This window comes from Pristiophorus japonicus, chromosome 16 (genome assembly GCF_044704955.1).
Source record: "Pristiophorus japonicus isolate sPriJap1 chromosome 16, sPriJap1.hap1, whole genome shotgun sequence".
NCBI lineage: Eukaryota > Metazoa > Chordata > Chondrichthyes > Pristiophoridae > Pristiophorus > Pristiophorus japonicus.
The window spans coordinates 79,483,086-79,505,317 of record NC_091992.1 but is presented as its reverse complement, the minus strand read 5'-3'; the positions used below and the strand labels follow the sequence as shown (position 1 = coordinate 79,505,317).

The 22,232-nt window shown below is 45.0% G+C and overlaps 1 protein-coding gene across 6 annotated transcripts in view; it reads right to left on the bottom strand.

Moving 5' to 3' along the window:
• Positions 1-22,232, bottom strand: part of tmem94 (transmembrane protein 94) — a 168,550-nt gene that overhangs the window by 131,308 nt on the left and 15,010 nt on the right. For 4 of the 6 annotated variants that reach the window (XM_070857482.1, XM_070857483.1, XM_070857486.1 and 1 more), the window contains exon 1: positions 257-352. The exons of 1 other annotated variant lie outside the window; for it this stretch is intronic. In XM_070857482.1, the coding sequence (XP_070713583.1) occupies positions 257-316 (60 nt within the window). In that variant the 5' untranslated portion in view covers positions 317-352. Of the gene's footprint in view, positions 1-256; positions 353-17,546; positions 17,611-22,232 lie in introns of those variants that run through there. One more of the 6 variants, XM_070857485.1, reaches the window with a different exon arrangement.

The window sequence follows — 22,232 nt, the reverse complement described above, 5'->3', positions numbered from 1 at the left end:
TGACCCTAACTGCATCATTTTTGTCCAGCCATCTACGCATAAACAGCACGAATCCAACACATATACCAACGATATACCGAAACAGCTTTGAGCTATGGGGAAAAACATTTCCACTGACATCCCTCAGCCACCACGTCCGACTCGATCCCTCAAAAGAGAGTCAAGGCGATGCTTCAGGCAGCAAAGAAATATGCCGTGCTATTACAAGGCATTGAGTGTGCGATTCTGGTAAATACAGCTTAAAATCAACACTCACTTGCATCCTGGTCCACCTCTGGGGCTTTGTTGCAGCTGCATTTAGATCTTTGAAAAGCATCGGGCCCAATGTGCGTTGCAGATATAAAGATACTGATAAGGCGGCTTTCTCGTGTGTTCAGCCAGAACTGCCAGGCAGAGATAGCTCTGGGATCACAAACGCAGCAGCAGCCGACAGCATCTCCTGCTGCTCCTGGTCACGTACACGATGGGCTCCTTATCAGCTACCTAGCATAATGGAACCATTGCTAAATTTAGCATACACAGCACTTTGGCTGGGGTTTTGTCTGCAGCTGAAAGGATACTCGCCTGCTGCTGGTTGACACCTTTAACTCTCTGGAGAAGCTCACTCTTTTAAAATTAGAAATACGTTCAGTATGGACTCGTGCACAAATTCAAGACTGCTGTATAGGCGTGGAATAGATGAGAAAAGGGATATATAATAGGTTCAAATAAAGGAGTCAAGCTTTCTCCGATCCCAATTTTAAGTGCGAGGTTAGTTCAGTCGGTTGAGTCACTTGGCTGAGTCAGATGATTATGGGTTCAAGCCCCACTCCAGAACATGAGCCCATAATCATGCCACTATGGCGAGTGCTATGTCGTCAGTGGGTGATGCCCTTCACGTGATACTTTACAGGCCATCTGTTCCAGTGGACGTTACAGATCTCGATACTATTCGAGTAAGAGTATGGTGCTTTCCCCAAGCGTCCTGGTTAACTTTCCTCCCCACCACCTTGGCTCAACACCAAAAACAGATCAACCCTCAGTTGTTTGTGGAATCTTGCTGTGTGCACAACGACTACATTTCCCTACATAACAGCAGTCACTATGTTTCCAATATATTCATTGTGCGTGAAACCCGCTGAACTATTTCTGAGAGTGGTATAAAAATGTATTTCTTCATTAATTGCACATTGCCTTTAGATAAGGTGAGGGTTCAGGTGAGCAGACATTTAATAAGTCAAAGAGCAAGGAGAAGGCAATAGAGCAGGGTAGCACTGGGAGAAATGATAACCAGAGTGTGACAGGAAGGGACAGATTGTATAAACATGAGTATCAGAAAGTGGGGTCAAAGCAGCGAAAAATGGTAAAAAGACAAAATTAAAAGCTCTTTATCTGAATGCATACAGCATTCATAACAAAATAGATGAGTTGACGGCACAAATAGATATAAATGGGTATGATCTGATAGCCATTACAGAGACATGGTTGCAAGGTGACCGAGGCTGGGAACTGAATATTATGGGGTATTTGACAATTCGGTAGGATAGACACTCAGCCTGCTGGGCCAGGCCGCCACGCTGCTCCTTCCGCTCCCCGGCCTGCGATATGTGCGCGCACTCGGTCCGTGCAGCAGAGCTGGTCTCCAGTCGTCTTGGTTAATCCTTGCCACTGGACCAAGACTTAGTTCTGTTAAGCCCGTGTGGTGGCTGGTGTGCAAAAAAATCCACACACAGGCATCTTCCACCCTTCAAGATTTAGTTCGGGACCTGGAATTTTAGGTCCTTCATTGAAACACCTGTGAACTTTTTGACGTGGAAGCAAGTCATCCTCGATTCGAGGGACTGCCTATGATGATGAGGATAGACAGTAAGGAAAAGGAGGTGGGTAGCTCTGTTAATAAAGGATGAGCTCAGTGTTAGTTTGAAATGATATTGGCTCAGAAGATCAAGATGTAGAATCAGTTTGGGTGGAGATAAGAAATAATATGGGGAAGGCAGCACTGGTGGGCATAGTCTATAGGCCCCCCTAACAGTAGCTACACTGTTGGACTGAGTATAAATCAAGAAATAATGGAGGCTTGTAAAAAAGGAACGGCAATAACCATGAGCAATTTTAATCTTCATATTTATTGGACAAATCAAATTGGCCATGGTAGCCTTGAGGAAAAGTTCATAGAGTATATCCAGGATGGTTTCCTTGAACAGTACGTTGCAGAACCAACAGGGAGCAGGCTATCTTAGATCTGGTACTGTGCAATGAGACAGGATTAATAAATGATCTCCCAGTAAAGGATCCTCTAGGAAAGAGTGATCGTAGCATGGTTGAATTTCAAATTCAGTTGGAGGGTGAGAAAGTTGGATCTCAATGTTCTGAGCTTAACTAAAGGAGATTACAACGGTATGAAGGCAGAGTTGGCTAAAGTGGACTGGGAAAATAGATTAAAGTGTAAGACGGTTGATAAGCAGTGACAGACATTTAAGGAGATATTTCATAACTCTCAACAAAAATATATTCCAGTGAGAAGGAAAGACTTTGAGAAAAGGGAGAACCATCCATGGCTAACTAGGAAGTAAAGGATGGTATCAAATTGAAAACAATAGCATACAACGTTGCCAAGATTAGTGGTAGGCCAGAGGATTGGGAAATCTTTTAAAACCAGCAAAGGATGACTAAAAAAATAATAGAGAGGGAAGAGAGATGATGAGAGTAAACTAGCAAGAAATATAAAAACAGATAGTAAGAGCTTCTACAGGTATACAAAAAGGAAGAGAGTAGCTAAAGTAAACATTGGTCCTTTAGAGGACAAGATTGGGGAATTAATAATGGGAAACAGGGAAATGGCAGAGACTTTAAACAAATATTTTGTATCGGTCTTCACGGTGGATAATCAAGGGGCTGTAGGGAGGGAGGGCCTTAAAACAATCACTATCATTAAAGAAAAAGTACTCTAAAATTATGGGACTAAAGGCGGACAAGTACCCTGGACCTGATGGCTTGCATCCGAGGGTCTTGAAAGAAGTGGCTGCAGAGATGATGGATACATTGGTTGTAATCTACCAAAATTCCCTGGATTTTGATGAGGTATCAGCGGATTGGAAAACTGCAAATGTAACACCTTTATTTAAAATAGGAGGCAGACAAAAAGCAGGAAACTATAGTCCAGTTAGCCTAACATCTGTCGTTGGGAAAATGCTGGAGTCCATTATTAAGGAAGCAGTAGCAGGACATTTGGAAAAGCATATACAGTCAAGCAGAGTCAGCATGGTTTTCTGAAAGGGAAATCATGTTTGACAAATTTGCTGGAGGTCTTTGAAGATGTAACACGCAGGGTGGATAAGGGGGAACCAGTGGATGTGGTGTATTTGGATTTCCAGAAGGCATTCGATAAGGTGCCACATAAAAGGTTACTGCACAAGATAAAGGTTCAGGGGGTTGGGGGTAATATATTAGCATGGATAAGAGGATTGGCTAACTAACAGAAAACAGAGAGTCGGGATAAGTGTGTCATTTTCCGGTTGGCAAACAGTAACTAGTAGGGTGCCGCAGGGATCGGTGCTGGGGCCTCAACTATTTACAATCTATACGAATGACTTGGATGAAGGGACTGAGTGTAATGTTGCCAAGTTTGCTGATGATACAAAGATGGGTAGGAAAGCAAGTTGTGAGGAAGACATAAACAATCTGCAAAGGGATATAGATAGGCTAAGTGAGTGGGCAGATATTTGGCAGATGGAGTATAATGTGGGAAAGTGTGAGGTTAGCCACTTTGGCAGGAAAAATAAAAAAGCAAATTATTTAAATGGAGAGAGATTACAAAGTGCTGCACTACACAGAAGGACCTGGGGGTCCTTGTGCATGAAACACAAAAAGTGAGTATGCAGGTACAGCAAGTAATCAGGAAGGCAAATGGAATATTGGCCTTTATTGCAAAGGGGATAGAGTATAAAAGCAGAGACGTTCTGCTACACCTGTACAGGATATTGGTGAGGCCACACCTGGAGTACTGCGTACAGTTTTAGTCTTCTTATTTAAGGAGGGATATACTTGCATTGGAGACTGTTCAGAGAAGGTTATGAGGTTGATTCCGGAGATGAAGGGGTTGACTTATGAAGAAAGGTTGAGTCGGTTGGGCCTATATGCATTGGAATTCAGAAGAATGAGAGGTGATTTTATTGAAACATATAAGATACTAAGGGGGCTCGACGAGGTAGATGCAGAGAGGATGTTTCTTCTTGTGGGGGAATCTAGAACTAGGGGGCATAGTTTCAGAATAAGGGGTCACCCATTTAAAACTATGAGGAGGAATTTCTTCTCTGAGGGTTGTAAATCTATGGAATTCTCTGCCCCAGAGAGCTGTGGAGGCTGGGTCATTGAACATATTTAAGATGTAGACAGATTTTTAATGATAAGGGAGTGAAGGGTTATGGGGAGCGGGCAGGAAAGTGGAGTTGAGGCCAAGATTAGATCAGCCATGATCTTATTGAATGGCGGAGCAGGCTCGAGGGGCCAAATGGTCTACTCCTGTCCCTATTATGTTCTTATAAATACATGGGGCAAATTTTAACAGTTTCATTATTTGGTAAAACTTAAATGTCAAAGAAAGAATTATAGAGCAAATATTATCTGAAAATAATTTAAGGCAACTAGCTGATCCCCCACGACATTGCATACAGGGAATCAAGACAAAGTGCAACCTTTAGGTGATGGGGGATAAATGGATGATGGCTCACAGACATAATGCAGTCCCCATTTTAAAGTCATACATTCTGCCCTTATTTTTATTTTTCCATTCTAAATTCCTATTTTCACATTTAAAATGTAACTTGCCTATGTAAATTAGTCTTGCTGTAATTACACCGTCCCGTCTGTGGTGATGGGGCAGGGAGCTGCCAAATACATCTTAGTTGGGGGTGAGGGAAGAGACCAGGCCTGGAAACAGGGGGACTACCCAAGGTCAGCAAGGTATTTCAGCCAGGAGCCTGAAGGCTAGTTAGTGGTCTCAGTAAAATGCGGCAGGGAAGGGCCAGTTAATCGACTGGGAACCCTTCAACTGGATTTCAGTGACGCGAAGGGTGTATTTTAGAATAAACTTGATTATTTTTACACTTTTGTACATACACTAACAGGAAGTTGTGATAAACCTTTATAAAACACTGGTTCAGCCTCAACTGGAGTACTGTGCCCAATTCTGGGCACCCCACCTTAGGAAGGATGTAAAGGCCTTAGAAAGGTTGCAGAAAAGATTTACAAGAATGGGTCACGGGATGAGAGACTTCAGTTATCTGGATAGTCAGGAGAAGCTGGAGTTGTTCTCTTTAGAGCAAAGAAGGTTGAGAGGAGATTTGATAGAGGTGTTCAAAATCATGAGTAGATAGAGAGAAACTGTTCCCATTGGCGGAAGAGGCGAGAACCAGAGGACACAGATTTAAGGTGAAAGAACAATAAGAACGTAAGAAATAGGAGCAGTAGGCCATTTGGCCACTCGAGCCTGCTCCGCCATTCAATAAGATTATGGCTGATCTGATCATGGACTCGGCTCCACTTCCCTGCCCACTCCCCATAACCTTTATTCCCTTATTGCTCAAAAATCTGTCCATCTCTGCCTTAAATATATTCAATGACCCAGCCTCCACAGCTATCTGGGGCAGGGAATTCCATAGATTTACAACCCTCAGAGAAGAAATTTCTCATCTCAGTTTTGAATGGACGGCCCCTTATTCTAAGACTATGTCCCCTAGTTTTAGTTTCCCCTATGAGTGGAAATATCCTCTCTGCATCCATCTTATTGAGCCCCCTCATTATCTTATATGTTTCAATAAGATCACCTCTCATTCTTCTGAACTCCAATGTATATAGGCCCAACCTACTCAACGTATCCGCATAAGTCAACCCCCTCATCTCTAGAATCAACCTAGTGAATCTTCTCTGAACAGCCTCCAATGCAAGTATATCCTTCCTTAAATACGGAGACCAAAACTGTACACAGTACTCCAGGTGTGGCCTCACCAATACCCTGTACAGTTGTAGCAGGACTTTTCTGCTTTTATACTCTATCCCCCTTGCAATAAAGGCCAACATTCCATTTGCCTTCCTGATTACTTGCTGTACCTGCATACTAACTTTTTGTGTTTCATGCACAAGGACCCCCAGGTCTCTCTCTACTGCAGCGCTTTGCAATTTTTCTCCCTTTAAATTATAATTTGCTTTTCTATTATTTCTGCCAAAGTCAATAACCTCATATTTTCCCACATTATATTCCATCTGCCAAATTTTTGCCCACTCACTTAGTCTGTCTATATCCCTTTACAGATGTTTTGTGTCCTCCTCATAATTTGCTTTCCAACCCATCTTTGTAATCAGCAAACTTGGCTACATTACACTCAGTCCATTCATCCAATTCATTCATATAGATTGTAAATAGTTGAGGACCCAGCACCGATCCCTCCGGCATCCCACTAGGCACTGTTTGCCAACAGGGAATGGAAGACCAACAGGAAGAGCAGTGCAAGAAAGGTAGTGCAGGGGTCCCCTGCGGTCATCCCCCTGCAAAACAGATACACCGCTTTGAGTACTGTTGGGGTGGATGACTTACCAGGGATGGGCAGCAGCAGCCAAGTTCAAGGCACCGTGGCTGGCTCTGCTGCACAGGAGGGCAGGAAAAAGAGTGGGAGAGCGAGAGTGATAGGGGATTCAATTGTAAGGGGAATAGATAGGCGTTTCTGCGGCCGCAACCGAGACTCCAGGATGGTATGTTGCCTCCCTGGTGCAAGGGTCAAGGATGTCTCGGAGCGGGTGCAGGACATTTTGAAAAGGGAGGGTGAACAGCCAGTTGTCGTGGTGCACATTGGTACCAACGATATAGGTAAAAAAACGGGATGAGGTCCTACGAGACGAATTTAAGGAGCTAAGTTAAAAAGTAGGACCTCAAAAGTAGTAATCTCGGGATTGCTACCAGTGCCACGTGCTAGTCAGAATAGGAATCGCAGGATAGCTCAGATGAATACGTGGCTTGAGCAGTGGTGCAGCAGGGAGAGATACAAATTCCTGGGGCATTTAACGGGTTCTGGGGGAGGTGGGACCAGTACAAACCGGACGGTCTGCACCGAGGCAGGACCGGAACCAAACAGTGTTTGCTAATGCTGTTGGGGAAGGAGTTAAACTAATATGGCAGGGGATGGGAACCAATGCAGGGAGACAGAGGGAAATAAAATGGAGACAGAAGCAAAAGACAGAAAGGAGATGAGTCAAAGTGGAGGGCAGAGAAACCCAAGGCAAAAAACAAAAAGGGCCATTTTACAGCAAAATTCTAAAGGCCAAAGTGTAATAAAGAGCCTGAAAGCTCGCTGCCTCAATGCGAGGAGTATTCGGAATAAGGTGGACGAATTAACTGCGCAGATAGCAGTTAATGGATACGATGTGGTTGGCATCACGGAGACATGGCTCCAGGGTGACCAAGGCTGGGAACTCAACATCCAAGGGTATTCAACATTTAGGAAAGATAGACAGAAAGGAAAAGAAGGCGGGGTGGCGTTGCTGGTTAAAGAGGAAATTAATGCAATTGTAAGGAAGGACATTAGCTTGGATGATGTGGAATCAGTATGGGTGGAGCTATGGAATACCAAAGGGCAGAAAACGCTAGTGGGAGTTGTGTACAGACCTCCAAACAGTAGTAGTGATGTTGGGGAGGGCATCAAACAGGAAATTAGGGGTGCATGCAATAAAGGTGCAGCAGTTATCATGGGTGACTTTAATATGCATATAGATTGGGCTAACCAAACTGGAAACAATACGGTGGAGAATTTCCTGGAGTGCATAAGGGATAGTTTTCTAGACCAATATGTCGAGGAACCAACTAGGGGGGGAGGCCATCTCAGACTAAGTGTTGTGTAATGAGAGAGGATTAATTAACAATCTCGTTGTGCGAGGCCACTTGGGGAAGAGTGACCATAATATGGAGGAATTCTACATTAGGATGGAGAAGGAAACAGTTAATTCAGAGACCATGGTCCAGAACTTAAAGAAGGGTAACTTTGAAGGTATGAGGCGTGAATCAGCTAGGATAGATTGGTGAATGATACTTAAGGGGTTGACAGTGGATGGGCAATGGCAGACATTTAGAGACCGCATGGATGAACTACAACAATTGTACATCCCTGTCTGGCGTAAAAATAAAAAAGGGAAGGTGGCTCAACCGTGGCTATCAAGGGAAATCAGGGATAATATTAAAGCCAAGGAAGTGGCATACAAATTGGCCAGAAATAGCAGCGAACCAGGGGACTGGGAGAAAGTTACAACTCGGCAGAGGAGGACAAAGCGTTTGATTAGGGCAGGGAAAATAGAATACGAGAGGAAGCTTGCCGGGAACATTAAAATGGACTGCAAAAGCTTCCACAGATATGTAAAGAGAAAAAGGTTAGTAAAGACAAACGTAGGTCCCCTGCAGTCAGAATCAGGGGAAGTCATAACGGGGAACAAAGAAATGGCAGACCAATTGAACAAGTACTTTGGTTCGGTATTCACTAAGGAGGACACAAACAACCTTCCGGATATAAAAGGGGTCAGAGGATCTAGTAAGAAGGAGGAACTGAGGGAAATCTTTATTAGTCGGGAAATTGTGTTGGAGAAATTGATGGGATTGAAGGCCGATAAATCCCCAGCGCCTGATGGTCTGCATCCCAGAGTACTTAAGGAGGTGGCCTTGGAAATAGTGGATGCATCGACAGTCATTTTCCAACATTCCATAAACTCTGGATCAGTTCCTATGGAGTGGAGGGTAGCCAATGTAACCCCACTTTTTAAAAAAGGAGGGAGAGACAAAACACGGAATTATAGACCGGTCAGCCTGACATCGGTAGTGGGTAAAATAATGGAATCAATTATTAAGGATGTCATAGCAGCGCATTTGGAAAGAGGTGACATGATAAATCCAAGTCAGCATGGATTTGTGAAAGGGAAATCATGCTTGACAAATCTTCTGAAATTTTTTGAGGATGTTTCCAGTAGAGTGGACAAGGGAGAACCAGTTGTTGTAGTGTATTTGGACTTTCGGAAGGCTTTCGACAAGGTCCCACACAAGAGATTAATGTGCAAAGTTAAAACACATGGGATTGGGGGTAGTGTGCTGACGTGGATTGAGAACTGGTTGGCAGACAGGAAGCAAAGAGTAGGAGTAAATGGGTACTTTTCAGAATGGCAGGCAGTGACTAGTGGGGTACCGCAAGGTTCTGTGCTGGAGTCCCAGCTGTTTCCATTGTCCATTAATGATTTAGACGAGGGGATTAAATGTAGTATCTCCAAATTTGCGGATGTCACGAAGTTGGGTGGCAGTGTGAGCTGCGAGGTGGATGCTATGAGGCTGCAGAGTGACTTGGATAAGTTAGGTGAGTGGGCAAATGCATGGCAGATGAAGTATAATGTGGATAAATGTGAGGTTGTCCACTTTGGTGGTAAAAACAGAGAGACAGACTGTTATCTGAATGGTGACAGATTAGGAAAAGGGGAGGTGCAACGAGACCTGGGTGTCATGGTACATCAGTCATTGAAGGTTGGCATGCAGGTACAGCAGGCGGTTAAGAAGGCAAATGGCATGTTGGCCTTCATAGCGAGGGGATTCGAGTACAGGGGCAGGGAGGTATTACTACAGTTGTACAGGGCCTTGGTGTTGCTACACCTGGAGTATTGTGTACATTTTTGGTCTCCTAACTTGAGGAGGGACATTCTTGCTATTGAGGGAGTGCAGCGAAGATTCACCAGACTGATTCCCGGGATGGCGGGACTGACATATCAGGAAAGACTGGATCAACTGAGCTTGTATTCACTGGAGTTCAGAAGAATGAGAGGGGATCTCATAGAAACGTTTAAAATTCTGATGGGTTGAGACAGGTTATATGCAGGAACATTGTTCCCAATGTTGGGGAAGTCCAGAACCAGGGGTCACAGTCTAAGGATAAGGGGTAAGCCATTTAGGACCGAGATGAGGAGATACTTCTTCACCCAGAGAGTGGTGAACCTGTGGAATTCTCTACCACAGAAAGCTGTTGAGGCCAATTCACTAAATATATTCTAAAAGGAGTTAGATGTAGTCCTTACTACTAGGGGGATCAAGGAGTATGGTGAGAAAACAGGAATGGGGTACTGAAGTTGCATGTTCAGCCATGAACTCATTAAATGGCGGTGCAGACTCAAAGGGCCGAATGGCATACTCCTGCACTTATTTTCTATGTTTCTATGTTATCCCGACTCTCTTTTCTTTTAAAATGGATGGAGGATTGGCTAACTAATATATTAACCCCAACCCCATGAGCTTTTATCTTGTGCAGTAACCTCCTATGTGACAACTTATCGAATGCCTTCTACAAATCCATATGCACCTTATCCACTGGTTCCTCCTTATCCACCCTGCTCGTTACATCCTCAAAGAACTCCAGCAAATTTGTCAAACATGATTTCCCTTTCATAAAACCATGCTGACTCTGCTGGATTGAATCATGCTTTTCCAAATGTCCCACTACTGCTTCCTTAATAATGGACTCCAGCATTTTCCCAACGACAGATGTTAGGCTAACTGGTCTAGTTTCCTGCTTTTTGTCTGCCTCCTTTTTTAAATAGGGGCGTTACATTTGCGGTTTTCAATCTGTTGTGACCGCCCCAGAATCCAGGGAATTTTGGTAGATTACAACCAATGCATCCACTATCTCTGCAGCCACTTCTCTTAAGACCCTAGGATGTAAGCCATCAGGTCCAGGGGACTTGTCCGCTTTTAGTCCCATTATTTAGTCCCATTAGTGATAGTGATTGTATTAATTCCTCCCTACCTACTTGATTATCCACTGTAGAAACTCTTACTCTCTGTTTTTATATTTCCAGAGGCGACACGAGGAGAAACATTTTTACGCAGTGAGTGGTTAGGATCAGGAACGCGCTGCCTGAAAGGGTGGTGGAGGCAGATTCAATCGTGGCTTTCAAAAGGGAATTGGATAAATACCTGAAGGGAAAAAAAATTGCAGGGCTACGTGGAAAGGGCGGGGGAGTGGGACTAACTGAGGTGCTCTTGCAGAGAGTCGACACAGGCTCGACAGGCCAAATCGTCTCCTTCTGTGCTGTAACCATTCTATGATTCTTACAGTAATTGTCAATTGACTTATGAACAGAGCTCACCTTTCAGTTGCATTTGGGCATTAGGAGATGGTCTTGCTTGTTATGCACCCAGAGGTTTGTGTGTATGTACGTGCAGATTGACTCTGCCAAAATACAGTAGCTGCTACGGTTTTGGGTTATATAACGTTGTTACATTTAACACTGTTAAGGTCAATGATAGCAGCAGCTACAAAATTGAAGTTGCACACGGACACTTTTCATTGGATTCTCATTGAAGTTGTGAGTTTTCAATGTATTTTGAAATAGAATGTGGTGACTCGCCTATGAGTTTGAATATACAATAGAATATAGATGTGTATGTTTAAAGGCTTTTCAAAGGATATAGTAGTATCATTTGAATGCAAATAAGTTATATTCAAGAGACTGCGGTTTCTTTTTGACAACGTTTTTTTGGTACGTTTCGGAGCACGACTCCTACCTTTCACCCCATTTTCTGCACAATGCTGCTTTGTACTAGCCATCAAGAGGAGTTTGAGTACGAGTAAACCACAGGGAGTGCCAATCCCAACAATTATCTACCCTCATCCCAATTTCCTGTGCAGGTTCGCACCATCAAGGGAGAAGTCACCTCTCATTGCCCCGTGGCGAAATATCCTGGTGCTCCAACGTACTGTGCTTCGCAATCTTAAAAGGTCTCACTCATAGGCAGTCCCTTGAAACGAGGATGACTTGCTTCCATACCAAAAAAAGATGAGTTCACAGGTGTTTCTATGAAAAACCTGAACTACATCCTGAAGGGTGGAAGATGCCTGTGCGTGGAATTTTTTTTAACGTGGGGTGGCCGTTGCACACCAGCAACCACACGGGCTTGACAGAGCTAGGTCTTGGTCCAGTGGCAAGGATTACCCAAGACGACTGGAGACTAGCTCTGCTGCACGGACCTAGTGCGCACACATATCGCAGTGTGGGCTGGCCCGTGCTGCCCCTGGGCCCCGATCACGTCCCTCTACAGTCTCTCGCCGCTCCTTCGCTCCGACCTCGCCACTCCTGCTGTGTCTGCCCACGCTCCAATCACCAACTTGGGCCTTGATGACATCACTCTTCGCTGCCGTCGCCCTCCTGCACCAGCTCACGCTGCTCCCTGGAGTAATACGCCTCCACGCTGCTCCAGGACCACTCACCACTCCTTTTATGGCTCCGACCTGCCTCTGGGATTCTCACGCAGGTCGGGGCCTCCTCGCTGCAATAAAAGGTATCGACTGAAGGAACAGGCAGGTGATGAGGCCGTCACACTTAAAATACCGTGCGTGGTTTTGGGTGCCCTCCTTTCAAAAAAGGGTACTGAAGCACTGGGCAGAGCCCAAGAGGAGCGCTGTATGAACTATTCACACAGCTGCGACAATTTTAAGAGGTGACACGATCTGAGTTTTTTTAAATACTGAAAAGCAATGTTCCCGCTAAGTTGCGTGGCCGCACAGTAACCGTGCAGGTCGCTCACCAGCTTTTACATTATAAATATCGGCATGTGCAGAAGTTTACAGGCATTGTGCATTAGAACAGGCTGTGCAGAACAAAGCACAGCTTACAGGGAACATTGCCGACAAATCAATGCGGATGTGATCAGGTTATTGAATGGTGACAGTGCAACTGGAGGACAGACGCACCAACATCAATGTTCTCGATCAGACCAACATCCCCAGCATTGAAGCACTGACCACACTCGACCAGCTCCGTTGGGCGGGCCACATTGTTCGCGTGCCTGACACAAGACTCCCAAAGCAAGCGCTCTACTCGTAACTCCTACACGGCAAGCGAGCCCCAGGTGGGCAGAGGAAACATTTCAAGGACACTCTCAAAGCCTCCTTGATATAGTGCAACATCCCCACCGCCACCTGGAAGTCCCTGGTCAAAGACCGCCCTAAGTGGAGGAAGAGCATCCGGGAGGGCGCTGAGCACCTCGAGTCTCATCGCCGAGAACATGCAGAAATCAAGCGCAGGCAACGGAAGGAGCGTGCGGCAAACCAGTCCCACCCACCCTTTCCTTCAAGGACTGTCTGTCCCGCCTGTGACAGAGACTGTAATCCCCGCATTGGACTGTTCAGTCACCTAAGAACTCACTTTTAGAGTGGAAGCAAGCCTTCCTCAATTTCAAGGGACTGCCTATGATGATGATCAGGTTATTGAATGGTGACAGTACAACTTCAATACAAGTACAAAATTAACACTCTGTAGTTTTGCCCCTTCACTCAGAATAACAGATGGAACAGATCCCAAGAAAAGCTGTTAATGCGGAGACATTAGCAGGATAAGCATAGCTAACCTAACGCCACATCACACAATGGTTCCAGAGATCCTGTGATTATGGAAATGCCATTTGTCAGTTGCAATGCTAGTGCTGAATAATATAAGATCTGTTAAAACTAACAGGCTGGAGCAGTAGCCAAGATATGTTAAAGGGTCATGGGAATAAAGATCGCACATTTTTTAAAATCTTTTTTGCAGTTTTAACTGTGAGCAGTTGATATTCTTGCTTAAAGAGAGCATAAATAGACAGAAGATACCTGCATAAGGAGGGAGCAGCCAACAGATAATGGGCTGCCTCATTTAATATTTTCTTACGCTTTTAAAAAAAACCTTGAAATGTTTCGCAAATCAATTAGAACATAAGAACATAAGAAATAGGAGCAGGAATAGGCCATACGGCCCCTTGAGCATGCTCCGCCATTTAATACAATCATGACTGATCTGATCATGGGCTCAGCTCCACTTCCCCGCCCGCTCCCCATAACCCCTTATCGTTTAAGAAACTATCTATTTCTGTCTTAAATTTATTCAATGTCCCAGCTTCTACAGCTCTCTGAGGCAGCAAATTCCACAGATTTACAACCCTCAGAAGAAATTTCTCCTCATCTCAGTTTTAACTGGGCGGTCCCTTATACTAAGATCGTGCCCTCTAGTTCTAGTCTCCCCAATCAGTGGAAACATCCTCTCTGCATCCACCTTGTCAAGCCCCCTCATAATCCGATTTTGCTCAGTGAAAAGTAAAGTTTTCTCACATTAGTCATTTTTACATAAAACAAGCTGAGCACGCAGGGCATTGGAATCAAGAAGAAACATTTGGGGATCGAGGCAACATTTGGGACAACAAAAACTTGTATTTATCCGCTTTAATGCAGTAAAACATCCCAAGACGCTTCACATGAGCGTTATAAAGCAAAATTTGATACCGAGTCATATAAGGAGATATTAGGGCAGATGACCAAAAGCTTGGTCAAAGAGGTAGGGTTCAAGGAGAGTTTTAAAGGAGGAAAGAGAGGTAGATTAGGCAGGGAATTTCGGAGCTTAGGGGCTTGACGGCTGAAGGCACAGCCGCCAATGGTGCAGCGATTAAAATCAGGGATGTACAAGAGTGCAGAATTAAAGGAGCGCGGATATCTCAGGGGGGCTGGAGGAGATTACAGAGATAAGAAGGGGCGAGGCCATGGAGGGAATTGAAAACAAGGATGAGAATTTTAAAAATTGAGGCGTTGCTTAACCAGGAGCCAATGTAAGTCAGCGAGCACAGAGATGATAGGTGAACAGGACTTGGGATAGTTATAGTTTAAATGATAAATTACACATATAAGCAGGTTGCATTTTCAGAATCAAAGGTCCGTGTGGCTGCATTTATGTGATTCTCCCTAGCCGCACACTGGAATTCAGATCAGTTACTCGAGAGGGACACCCCCTCCCACTCCGCCCCCTCTGTTTCTTATAGTAACTGCTTGCAGTACCCGATATATAGAAAGGCTTGAATTGGAATGGTGCATATACGTAACCATCAAGAGACCTCCTGTTTACAGGACATGCTGCATTGCTGAGCATTACTGCAGCTTAGTTTCGAATAGCCTAAACTCTATATGGCCTGATTACTAGTCAAATATGCAGGAACTCATTTCAGAGATTAGTGGTTGCATGGCGAATCAATTAAAAAAAAAATCTCCACAATTTCCTAGGGCTTTCTTTCAAAATCGAAAGCTCCATCCCTTCTGCATCAGGATATGTATTTCCAAATCGATTGCAGACACTTCAGTTGCCAGAGGGCAGCAGTATGAAGCAAAAGAAAATCTGCAGCCTCATTTACTAATGGGCTTAAATTGTCCGTTACCCTCTTGATGCCAATGTGCCGGAGCCCCATTTTCTTATTTAATTTTTGGACATTTTTCTCATCTTCCCTCTGATTCTTCCCAGGGTAGCAGGTGTCATTAGCACCGCCAGTATTTGGGCCCACGTGGTCATTCTTCATTTGTGAGCTTAGTAATTGGCGGCAGGCAATTCAGGCATAGAGGGCATCATAGTTGAACCTTATCCAATGTCGGCAATTAGGCCCTTTTACTGAGAGAGCTAATTTCCAGCTGGATTACCTGGCTAATGGTGAGGGGCAGCTACCTTAGCTGATTATTTCCCCCTTTCTAGGGGCATCCTGGCCAATTCTAGCACCCCCACTGCTGCACTTGTTTCAGATCCGCTAGTTCAGCACAGAGGGAAGACCGAACACAAAACCTTCTGGTCTGAATGGTTTGGTACAGACAGGGCATGCTACTGCCCACTAGGTTATTAGAGGGAAGCACTCCTAAAGATTCAACAACTTGCATTTATATAGCGCCTTTAACGTAGTAAAACATCCAAAGGCGCTTCACAGGAGCATTATCAGACAAAATTTGACACCTAGTCACATTAAGACATCAGGACAAGTGACCAAGAGCTTGGTCAGAGAGGTAGGTTTTCAGGAGCAACTCAGAGGAGGGAGAACCGGAGATGTTCAGGGAACAACAACTTTTATTTATACAGCGCCTTTAACATAGTAAACATCCCAAGGCACTTCACAGCAGTGTTATAAGACCTGGGAATTCCTGGCCCAAGCCCGCTCAAAATGGAGGGAAAGCATCCGGGAAGGCGCCCCACTGGGAGCATGCTGAAGCCAAGTGCGAACAGCGGAAGGAGCACACGGCAACCCAAGCACCCCACCCATCCGTCCCTTCAACCACCATCTGCTCCACCTGTGACAGGGACTGTAGGTCCTGCATTGGTCTCATCAGTCACCTGAGAACTCATTTTTAGTGTGGAAGCAAGTCATCCTTGACTCCAAGGGATTGCCTAAGAAGAGAAGACAAAGCAAATAAATTTGACACTGAGCCACATAAAAAGAAATTATGGCAGATGACCAAAAGCTTGGGGAAAGGTAGGTTTTCAGAAGTGTCTTAAAGGAGGAAAGAGAGGTAGAGAGGTGGAGAGGTTTAGGGAGGGAGTTCCAGAGCTTAGGGCCCAAGCAACTGAAGGCACGGCAACCGATAGTTGAGCAGGGACCAAGAGGGCAGAATTTGAGGAGCGCAGATATCTTGGGAGGGGGGTTGTTGTAGGGCTGAAGGAGATTACAGATATGGGAAGGGGTGAGGCTATGGAGAGACTTGTAAACAAGGATGAAAATTTTGAAATCGAGGCTTTGCTTAACCAGGAGCCAATGTAGGTCAGCGGGCACAGGGGTGATGGGTGAGCGGGACTGGGTGCAAGTTAGGAACATCCAATGTGACAGGTTAAATTTTTGAATCAGATTTCTAAAAGAAAGGCTTGAATAATTTGCATCTAGAATTTCAAAAGCCTGCATCAGAAGAATTGTGTTTCCTCCTCCTCCCTTTTAAAATGATTGCATGTCCCTCTTTAGATGCCCGTACATCACTTTACGACCGAGCAGACAGGTGGTTGCCTTTTGGCTGGGCAGAATACTGCAGTGCTGCAGCTTGACATCTCTCGAGTTTTCCCGACCTTGGTGCCTCTCCCCCAATGACATTGCTGAAACTGGGTATGCAAGGACCCACAGCTCTCAACCTATACCCATCTTAACGCTGCACCGCTAACTCACAGGGGCTTTGAAAGATGCCAATTTAGTACTGCTGGTATGACTGTTGGAGAACAAGAAATACTTTTAAAAAAAATTAGAGGAAGAAAAATCACGCAACAAGTGGCAAAGATTTGGAATGGATGTCTGATAGGATGGTAGATACAGATTCAATAGGAGCCTTCAAAAGGGAATTGGATAACACTTGGAGAAAAAAATTGCAGGGATATGAGGAAAAAGGGGGGGGGGGTGGGATTGCTCTTCGAAAGAGCCGGCGCAGACTCGATGGGCCGAATGGCCTCTTCCTGTGCTGTACTATTCTATAATTCTGAGGAGTGAAACAAATAAGCTGACCCTCACATGATGGTGAACAGCTCAGATTGTTAAGCATCTACTTCAAAGATCCCCAGATTCGACTCCCAATCTATACGGAGTTAGCCGATATCAACTGGGCAGCAGCTGGGACACTATAATTGGCCTCAACATCTTAAGATACAGAGAAGGGGGCAGGGAGGGGAACGAATTAGCCAAGCATCAACACTGCTGCTTGCTCTTCAGTGACTGCGCTACCGTAGAATAGTCTGCAGATACTCACCATCTGGATTTGCACATGCGAACATCGGCATGCTAGTGCACTGTACCGCAGTATAAGTCCGCACCTGTAAGCGAGATGGGGAAGAGAACCGTCAAATAAACCTTCCCAGCCTCCCGCGGAAGTGCCTCCACGGTGCATGCACGGTGAGAGATTCCTTCCTGCTTTCGCAGGCTGGCTATTTTAAGCCTTTTAAAAGGGGGATCATGTTCGCAAGGCAGAAAGTCCTGCAAACGAGTCCTCGACACTTTGCCACTTATCAGTTTGCAGTTTGTTTCAACCACAAAAATTCGTGCTATTTTCGAAGGTGCAATCTTTACAGACCAGCTGCCTGTGAAAAAACTGCAGCAAATTCTGATACTGCTGTTGCGTTTAAGGCTCCCAGCTGTTTGTGGTTTGTATACAGAGACATCTGCCTTGCAAGCCACAAATTTCAACATGGACACAGCGTGAACATGGCAACCCCAATCAGGAGGTGGGTCGCTGCATATTAGGGCTTCTTTTGAAATGTAGCGCGGAGGTAAGTTTTCTTTTCCCCAAACCCCATTTTAAAATTGGGGGAGGAGGAATTGCCCAAGTACTTGATCAGGCTGTTGCAGGACTTCAATATGCTTATGCAAAAGAACATAACCAAGATCATCGCACCCATAAAGGAACTCCCTGGTTTTCATTTTCAGAAGACTTTTATTTAGAAAATAGTCCGCCTACAAGGCTCTTACAGATGGCAGGACAATAAATGGTACGACACTGAGAAGTGCAGAGGAACAAAGGGACCTTGGAGTGCATAGCCACAGATCCCTGAAGGTAACAGGCCAGGTAGATAAGGTGGTTAAGAAGGCATACGGAATATTTGCCTTTATTAGCCGAGGCATAGAATACAAGAGCAGGCAGATTATACTTGAACTGTATAAAACACTAGTTAGGCCACAGCTAGAGTACTGTATGCAGTTCTGGTCACATTACAGGAAAGATGTGATTGCACTAGAGAGGGTAGGGAGGAGATTTATGAGGATGTTGCCTGGACTGGAGAAAAGATTGGATAGGCTGGGGTTGTTTTCTTTGGAACAAAAGAGGCTGAGGGGATAACATATTGAGGTGTATAAAATTATGATGAGCCTAGATATAGTGGATAGGAAGGACCTATTTCCCTTAGCAGAGAGGTCAACAACCAGGGGGCATAGATTTAAAGTAATTGGTAGAAGGTTTAGAGAGGATTTCAGGGGAAATGTCTTCACCCAGAGGGTGGTGGGGGTCTGGAACTCACTGCCTGAAAGGGTGATAGAGGCAGAAACCCTCACCACATTTAAAAAGTACTTGGATGTGCACTTGAAGTGCCGTAACCTACAGGGCTACCTACCAAGGGCTGGAAAGTGGGATTAGGCTGGATAGCTCTTTGTCAGCCTGCACGGACACGATGGGCCGAAATGGCCACCTTCCGTGCTGTAAATTTCTATGATTGCAATTTTGTTTTCCGTCCCTGACAACCCGTTGAGCTGGTTGTGAGGTTTGACATCAGTTTCACTCAGTATTTACTGCTGCTTAGTGAAGCCTTCAAAAAAAAAGTCACACCCAGAAGCAGCTGGTCTCTGCAGGCTTTAAGCTTCACCAGTTGCTCTGAAAAGATATGTGCCCTACATCACTACAATGTCATTTGCCATGAGGTCAATACTGAATCAGTCCCCTCAGCACACCCACCTTATTTCAAGCAATCCCCAGTCTACATCAGTCCAGCATATCTGGAGGAGATCTCAGAGGTGTACAAAATATTGAGGGGCCTGGACATAATAGGGGTCTATAACGAGGGGACATATTTTTAAGGTGGTTGGTGGAAGGTTTAGGGGGGATTTGAGAGGGGGCTTCTTTACGCAGAGGGTTGTGGGGATCTGGAACTCGTTGCCTGGAAGAGTGGGTGAATGCAGAAATCCTCACCACTTTTAAGAGATGGTTGGATGGGCACTTAAAGTGCAGTAACCTGCAGGGTTACGGACCTAGAGCTGGTAATTGGGATTAGACTGGATGACCTTTTGTTGGAAGGCGCAGATATAATGGTAAGTACTGCAGGGAATAGAACACAGCCAGGGTGATCTGGACTAGTTTCGATCGCCTGGATGGGTCGGAGGGGCAGTTTCCCAAATTTTTTTCGCTCTAAATTGGCCTGGGTTTTTATCTGATTTTTACCTCTCCCAGGAAATCACATGGCTCCGGTTGCGGTGGAGTGTAGATGTTTCAGTATAAGGGGTGTCGCAGTTGTGTGAGGTGGACTGGCTGGGCTGGGTGCTCTTTGCCTTTCAGTCATTGTTCATAAGTTTGTATGTAACCTTCAGGGCTGCTGACCGAGGGCCGTGTGGCTGTTTGTCGGCCGGCGTGAGCATGATGGGCCGAAATGGCCTCCTTCTGCGCTGTAAATTTCTATGTCTGCTCCATGTGCTGCAATGTGATCCTTGCACCCCTAGCCGGTCAGCTTCTCTCCAATCACTGCACGAGGATGTTCTTTACTTCCTTCCCGCACACCCACTCCGCCAGCTGCCAGGGGGGCTCCCCATTTCCGTGCCCTACATCACTCCAGTGTGCGCGACCCACTCTTACAATGGGGTCCCCGCATTGTCTGCAATGGCTTCATTCAAACTCGGAAGGAGCCCCTACGTTGAGTTTTAAAACAAAAATCACGAAGACATGCTCTATGAGCAAACACTTAATTGACAGACAATACTTGCCAAAGTGCTGCCTTCCTCTCAAGTGTTTCTGGTGCAGCAGACCATGATGGGGATACTAAAAATGAAATGAACTAACTTTGTCTTGTGACACACAGCCAATGTTCCATCTAATTTTGTTTTGGGTTAGCGGCCCTTTTCACGAGCTGCGCGGCCCATTCAAATTTCTGCGCATGCACGGTTTTTCCATTTAAAAGCCGGTGAGCCGGCTTGCACGGGACCTCCAGACCGCTGGGCAGCCGTACAGCTCGAGGAAATTGCTAACAGCCTGTTTTTCTGTGCTATATGCCTTTTATAATGCTGATTACAATATACAGTATAACCAAATAAGAGTACTGGGTATGATTTGCTCCAGTTAATAACCTTTAAACTAAACTGGAAATACTGCAATGCGAGTCACGTAATAACACACACACGCCTTGAGATCTTGCATCACAACTAGATTTACTGTATTACCTGTCAATGTATATTAAAAGCAACTCCACATGCCACATCTAGTTGCAGGTGCAAAATCGTCTTAAAATACCGGGTGCTTATAAGCTGCAGCCTGAAACTGGCCAGCACATCCCAATATGCAAAATTCCCTGGTTAATACAGCAATTAAACTCTGACTGACCAGAGTATCAGTGCTGACTTAATTAGACTTTGCGGTCTTAAAGGCACACAGCTGCACCGTAGCGGAATAATTCATTCCGCATTACATGGTATAACATTCCAGTCCCGAGAACAGCTGACATCCGAATTAGTATGAGCTACGTTACGAGAGATCAGTGAGTAATTTAAAGCAAAAGTCAGTGAGCATAAAGCAGTAATTCGATGACAGATCTGCCAGCTGCTCGAACTTCACACACACAATTTACAATGTGTTTTGAATGCCTCAAGTTTCTTATTGCCTGGTAATGTACTTCCAGCCATTTATTTTTCTCTGCGAAACATTCTTAGGATTATACAGCCTTTGCTCGGTGGTACTACTCTCGCCCCACTCCAGAACTCGAGCACATAACCCAGGCTGACACTGCAGTGAGGGAGTGCTGCATTGTCAGAGGTGCTGTCTTTCAAATAAAATCTTAAACTGAGGCTCGGTTTGTCTGCCCTCTCAGGTGTGCGCAGATCTTATGGCACTATTTGAAGAACAGGGGATTTATCCCTGGTGCCCTGGTCAATATTTACCCCTTGACCAACACTACCAAAAACAGATTACCTGGTTATTCATCTCTGCTATTTGTGGGACCTTGCTGTGTACAAATTGTCTGTTGTGTTTATTTAAACAGAGACCACATTTCAAAAGTACTTCACTAGCTCCAACACATTTTGTAACGACCCCAGGTTGTGAAAGGCGTTATATAAATGTGAGTTCTTTCTGATTTAAGTGACGGGAATGACCTTAACTGACCACTGAGGCAGCCTGGCACAGTCCTGTACTGCACATCCATTTGATTTACGACAGATAATTCAGCTCCTATTCTGAAGTTTGAAACAAATCGCATCACTTGCTCGACATCGGGTAATGAAAGCAGATGTGGAGGAGGAGGAGGAGGAGACCTAGCTACTCCCAATGTATGGAATAGCTAATCCTGCCCAGTCGTGCCAGGGATTGTGCTGAACAGAAATGAACTTACTTTGCCACATTATCACCCACCTATCTGGGAGAAGATTGCCACACCACTTGTGGGGGAGGGACAGAGAACCTTCTGTGGGTATCTGAAGACTTTGTGGAAACTCTTAATTGCTCCAACTTTGTGAAACGTTAATATTAATGCACATAAAGTATGCAGATTTGAGCATTAACTTGCATTGCTCTATTTTTATGGTGGCGTAACTAATCGAAAGCACTTCACCTTCACACAATTCTTGGACAGCAAGCACTTTGCATGCCATTAAGTGTGCGCTGCATACCAGAACGTGAACTTGAATACTGTACGCAAGAACAAATCAGAAGTCAGCCACAAGCTCCATAACGTTGCCAGATTCCACTCTA